General features: G+C 37.9%; 1 protein-coding gene across 1 annotated transcript; it reads right to left on the bottom strand.

The window, feature by feature from the left end:
• Nucleotides 1-1,603: 1,603 nt before the first annotated feature.
• On the bottom strand, nucleotides 1,604-4,633 carry LOC147615533 (uncharacterized). The gene is made up of 7 exons (XM_086778946.1): nucleotides 4,414-4,633; nucleotides 4,152-4,250; nucleotides 3,922-4,044; nucleotides 3,705-3,746; nucleotides 3,471-3,600; nucleotides 3,259-3,360; nucleotides 1,604-2,197 (listed from the first exon to the last, which is right to left on the bottom strand). Exons 1-7 carry the CDS (start codon nucleotides 4,543-4,545, stop codon nucleotides 2,082-2,084), a joined length of 744 nt encoding a protein of 247 aa, XP_086635072.1. The 5' UTR covers nucleotides 4,546-4,633; the 3' UTR covers nucleotides 1,604-2,081.
• Between the last annotated feature and the right edge of the window lie 1,128 nt (nucleotides 4,634-5,761).

Raw genomic sequence — 5,761 nt, 5'->3', positions numbered from 1 at the left:
TTGATCACAGTATTAGAGGCCCCCGACCAATCAATTGGTTTGGTATGTTGTAGGAGTCACCAAGGAAGATTGAAGAGAGAGAGAAGCTCAAATCTCTTCAATTTTGTAGAGGTTTTTAGAGGATAATAGAAAATATCATTATTTCAGCATAATACTGGCATAGTATAGTTCTCATATTTTTTTACAAAGGGCTAAGGATCTATTTATAGGTGAGGGAGGCCTCTAACCAAGTCCAACTAATTTCTAGAATTTTCCAGGTTCAGTTTGATTGAATTTGGACAAGATTTGGACCTAGTTTGGTTCCCTTTTGATTTGGTTTGATCCAAGAGAGAGGAGAGATAAAAATATCACAATATTTTTGAGTTTAAAACTCCACCACACATGTGAAATAGGCACCTCCTTGAAGGGTCCCCTTTTCCTTACACGTGTCAAAAATGAATCATTTTACCCAAAATATCTCATTTTTTTTACTAATACTCATAGTTTTTTACTAATAAACCTTGTACTCAATCAACTCTTCATCTTATGTGGGTATTTACTCACTTTTGGGTATTTTTGTTTTATAAATTGGATTTATCTCCTCCCCAAACTTGGATTGATCCTATTGGCCCATAGGAACCTTAATTGGACCATAATCCAAAAATTTCTGAAAATCTAGACCCTTTGGCTAAGGTCCTTTATACCCATTTCTAAGTAATTCCAATTGCACATTGGAAAGTTCTTTTTGAATTTTTATTTTAGGGAAAACCATTTTAGACACAGCTAGGAGGATTTTTATATCCAAAAATATCTCAATTTCGGACTACCTCCCTCTAAACATTTTCTCTATCTAGGTCAAAACAGGATAAAATAGAATCTTTGTTTTAGTTCAGAGGGGGGAATAATTACAATATTAGAAGGGGAGGTTCTTACACCTGTACACCTCAAAAGCTGGGAGAGGGGAGAAATCTTACACTAATAAGTTTGGCATGTCTTCAAAGGTGACCATGCTTATGGCCATGGAAGTATTTGACCATCTCATACAGGTCTATCTATTGTCAAAACATTTAGCCTTCATTAAGGTTGAAGGCCATGCTTTCTTGGCTTATACATTGGCCTTGTGGCACTACCTTTTGAGCAAGAAGCAACAAAACCTGGGTTCATTGCACCTATAAAAAATAAGAAGGTGGGAGATTAAAAAGCAAGGTTTAAGGAAAACAATGTAGAGCACAAAACCAATGCAAGATTATTCCCCATGCTTGAACATACATGTGTCCAATATGATAGAAAAATGATGTGTTTTTATGCATGGGTGGTAATGGAGAAAAATGATGTGTTTTTATGCATGGGTGGTAATGGAGATGGTTGCTTGGAGATTTCACATCCAGGTGTGGTAATGGAGATGGTTACTTGGAGATTTCACGTGCAGGCTGAATCCTTCTCTCTCTCTCTCTCTCTCTCTCTCTCTCTCTCTCTCTCTTCCCCTCGGAGGATGAAAAAAAGAAAAAAAGCTCTCTCTCTAGGGATTATCCTAAGATGGTGAAGAGAGAGCCTATATTATAGGTAGGATGATGAGATGAGCAATACCCTTTAAACAACGTAAGCTTTGTGTTCAATTGTGAGGCCTTGTTATGAGTAATTAGAAAGCAACAAAAACTATTTCCCTAGATAGATTGTTTCATCACAATCATGATGTGCTACAAATTGATTTGGGACAGCTTAACCCAATGTACAAATGTATAATGCATGTAGCATTTTTGTACTGTTTCCTTCCATAGCTATCTTTGCAAGACTTTTAAGTATGTGTATCTTATCATATACCTGATACTTGTAATGAAATAGATAAATCTTGTCCTTAGATAGATTGAATCATCACAATCATAATAGATACTTCCCTATATAGATTGTTTCATCACAATCATAATGCAAATTGATTTGGGATAGCTTGACCCAAAGTACAAATGTATAGTGCATGTAGCATTTTTGTACTGCTTCCTTCCATAGCTATCTTTGCAAGACTTTTAAGTATGTGTATCTTATCATATACCTGATACTTGTAATGAAATAGATAAATCTTGACCTTTTTATAAGCGTATAAGTGATTATGTGCGTGTTGGATGAGATACAATTATCTCATCAAATGATTGACCTTTCTGATCTTTGATAGTGCTAGAGATGTCTTCAAGAAAGGCTTTGATTGGATATACTCCTTTTTGATCTGGAAAGTGCAACACAACCACAAAATATAAGTGAATTTCTTTAAATAAAGAACTTTACACTTAAGACATTCATTAATGATTTTATACTTAAGACATACATCAATGATTTTATACTTAAGACATGCATCAACTAATTAAAAGGAATAGAATTTGGACACTTGGTAATAGAACGCATCAAAAGATATATGATAGACATGCCCTGTTTGGTCTTAGCAATTACATAAGCACATGGCTAGACAACATAATTATGCACATCAAGTCACATGTAGAGGAAAAAAGAAGAAATTCACATTAGCACCTCAAGTCACAATCTTAAGGTGTAAAGATTGATTGCTACATGCATTATGAGTATTGTAAGAAAAGCAATTATAGAGAGCCTATGTGTGTGTGTGTGTGTGTGTGTGTGTGTGTGTGTGTATGTAGAGAGAATACACACACACACACACACACACACACACACACACACACACACACACATATATATATATATATATATATATATAGAGAGAGAGAGAGAGAGAGAGAGAGAGAGAGAGAGAGAGAGAGAGAGAGAGATGACAGAGAGAGTCTATATATACACACACTGACTATGTATGTGTCTCATCTCTTTCTCTCTATAGAGATAGAGCGCTAGTGCTCATCAAGAGCTTCTCAATGATATATAGGATGTGTGGAACATTTACATTAGATACACTTTTATGCAAGTTTTAATGTATGACTTTAATAATTGACACACACTCTCTCTCTCTCCTTAAAAGGCACAAAGATTTACACAAGGAATCATCCCCGACCAAGAAAAAAAAAAGAAAAACAAGCCAAAGTTGGAGCAGCTTGAAAGAAGGCAAGTGGGCACTTAGCAGGCCGAGATGCCTCAAAAAGCCATATATCTTACTTTTCCTCGCCTCATTTTAGCCATCTATTCCACACATGAGGTCACCAATATGCATCAATAGGAACATTAAGAAGCATCCGGAACCAAGACAACAACACTCCACACTTCAGATCAGAAGGAAAAAGAAAGCGGGAGTTCACAGAATACAAGTAATTCTCTGAGGGGTACCTAGCCTTGGTACAGTATGCCTTGCCCCATGCCGAACGACAACAGGGTTCTCAAAGACACGCGAGAGATCTTCACTTCTAGTTTTCAAATAGTCCTTCGCCCCTGTAATTGGCGGCAGAGACGACTTGTGAGACTGATTAGTGAAGAATTTCATGTAAGATAATCTTACAGCTGAATTAAATCTAATCAGGTTAGAGGATATTCAATATGACCTATGAGATGCGCAGACGGACACTTGATAGGCTCGGAGTAGCAATCCTTCCATTTGTTGTCGCCAAGAAGCATTCCGCCGGCGATAATAATAACAAAACGCAGAGGCGGAATGGACATGAGAGCGAGCCCCTAATTATTAAACAAAACCACACACACCACCTAAGCAAATAGGACTACGCGCGCCTCGACAAAATTACGGTTTCTGCATCGCTGATCAAATTAAAATACTCGACCTGCTGTTGCATGCCTGCTAGAGCTGCTGTCAGAAAAGCACCCTGCACAACCCAAGTAAATATGATCATTGCGGCAGGATAAGTACCCACTTGCTGTAATTGTCGAATCCATGGCCAAGGCCAAAACCATGGACCGTAATAATTAACGTTTGCCAAACACGACGCCCTACGAGACCCAATACATTACAACCCAGAGAGAGATCATTGATTAAACCACCTGTGAGAATCCCATAAGACCATCAAACGGGCCGTGCTTCTCCATGAAATCGGAGATAAACTGTATGCACTCGTCCAAATTCCAGTATGTGACATGGTGTTTTGTCTCGGCCTCGGTCTGGACCTGCAGAAAATAGGTGATCACAGGCACTGTTAAACGTGGTTACAAGAGCCGCATTCTTGTCATGAGCAGTGACGAGAGATGTTATTATCCATGCTGATCAGCTGTACCCTCTCATACTGATACTGAAACCACTCGTAGTAGGGTGGCGGGAAGATCCCCTCCACGTTAGATTTTCCAGCAGCTGGAAACGGCGCATCCAGAAAGACCTACGTAAACCATCCAGAAACACAACTTTTTATAAATATCAAAGCTTGCCAAGCTTTAATTATCAGATCAAAAGCCCCCCAGCTAGTCCTCGTGGCTCAGTAATTCTACCCTTGAATCATAATTAGGGCAAGATTAGCGGAAAGATTAGTGTTCAACACATACCATGTCCAGCAGGTCACGGACTGTGCTATCCCACTTAGCTAGTTGTGTTTCCAGGATGCTCCCACTGGTGCGGAAGCCGTGCAGGCACAGCACACGCAGCTTCTTCTTCTCAGACGTGTGTGAAGGACTCATAGCGCTCGACTTTGTTGAAGCTCTGGCTACAGAGAAGTGAAGAACACTAGCACGCTGATGAGGGACGCAGCACCACAAGCTTTTGTAGTGGGCGCATAAGATGGTAATTGAACATATGCCACTTTTAATCAACAATCCATTCAATTAAGTAGTTGTTGTGGCCTACCTATTTCTTTGAGTAGATGATAACCAATTATTATTATTGTGGGGTTCTTATATATTTTTTTCACTTATTCCCATTTTATTGTTATAGTTGACAAAACTACATGATTGCCAAAGATTGATTTCCAATTTCAACCAATGTTTGGGAAAAGATAGGTCTAGCTTGGCCTACTTCTTGTTTTGTATCCTTCTCGAATCAAGGGGGGAAGGGAAAATGCATGCTATAACAAGATTAAAGTAAAAACAAAAGGCTTTCTCTAAATTACAATCTCCTCTTCAATCCATGGTGAAAAGGATTGATATAAGGTTCATTGAAAAATAGTTTCCCAAACACTTGCAAGCGTTTATTTTCCATCTCATTTAAAGCCATATCTAAAAAATTTCTAGGAGAATGGGCGGTGGACCTTAGACACTTTCTCACATTTCTAATTTTTAAAGCATGTCTGTGAAGGGCTACCTCCCAAGGTACAAGTGCTTACATGATTGGCCCTACGCTCTCTCTCTCTCGATGACGCTCTTGTGTAAGAATTCCTTTCCTTCTTTGAAATTCTTTCCAAAAAAAAGAAGAACTAGAAAAGTATAGGTGTGAAGGACCAACAAATGCCCCCCCTCCACCCTCCCCCCTCAGATATAAAGGTGTCTATGCAAGACCAAGTTGTATTGTAAACATTAATTATACTTACACAAAGTGACCAAGAATCCTTTTCACATCACTTTAAAAGAAGACAAGCATATCCATTCAAAATACATGAAATTCAACTATTCAAAGAAATTAATCATTGATTTTGCTTTTTCACAAAACGACAAATCTTCAAATAAAAAAGTGCTTTAGCTTGTTTAATTTTGAAATAATCCATCTCAAAGAAAAATACCTCTTCTAAATTTTAACGATTAGTTTGAATTAGATTTCAATTTAAAATACTTTTCTTTAATATTATATTGAGTCTTCATCAAATCAAATCATTGAAATTCTGGTTTTGCCCTTCCTATAACAGTTCTAATTTCCCACACACAACACCTAATATCTTGGGTGGGATGCCATGTATTGTTCAAA

This window comes from Cibotium barometz, chromosome 40 (assembly GCF_041138505.1).
Source record: "Cibotium barometz isolate CiBa-2024 chromosome 40, ASM4113850v1, whole genome shotgun sequence".
Taxonomy (NCBI): Eukaryota; Viridiplantae; Streptophyta; class Polypodiopsida; order Cyatheales; family Cibotiaceae; genus Cibotium; species Cibotium barometz.
The sequence above is the reverse complement of the archived record's forward strand: the minus strand, read 5'-3'. Positions and strand labels throughout refer to the sequence as shown.

Bases quoted from the DNA above. Each gene is read 5' to 3' on its own strand.
- LOC147615533 (XM_086778946.1), bottom strand. From the start codon at position 4,545: ATGAGTCCTTCACACACGTCTGAGAAGAAGAAGCTGCGTGTGCTGTGC. The intron at 4,045-4,151 runs GTACAGCTGATC...TATTTTCTGCAG, and splicing joins TTCAGTATCAGTATGAGAGG to GTCCAGACCGAGGCCGAGAC. The intron at 2,198-3,258 runs GTACCCCTCAGA...TGCACTTTCCAG, and splicing joins GCATACTGTACCAAGGCTAG to ATCAAAAAGGAGTATATCCA.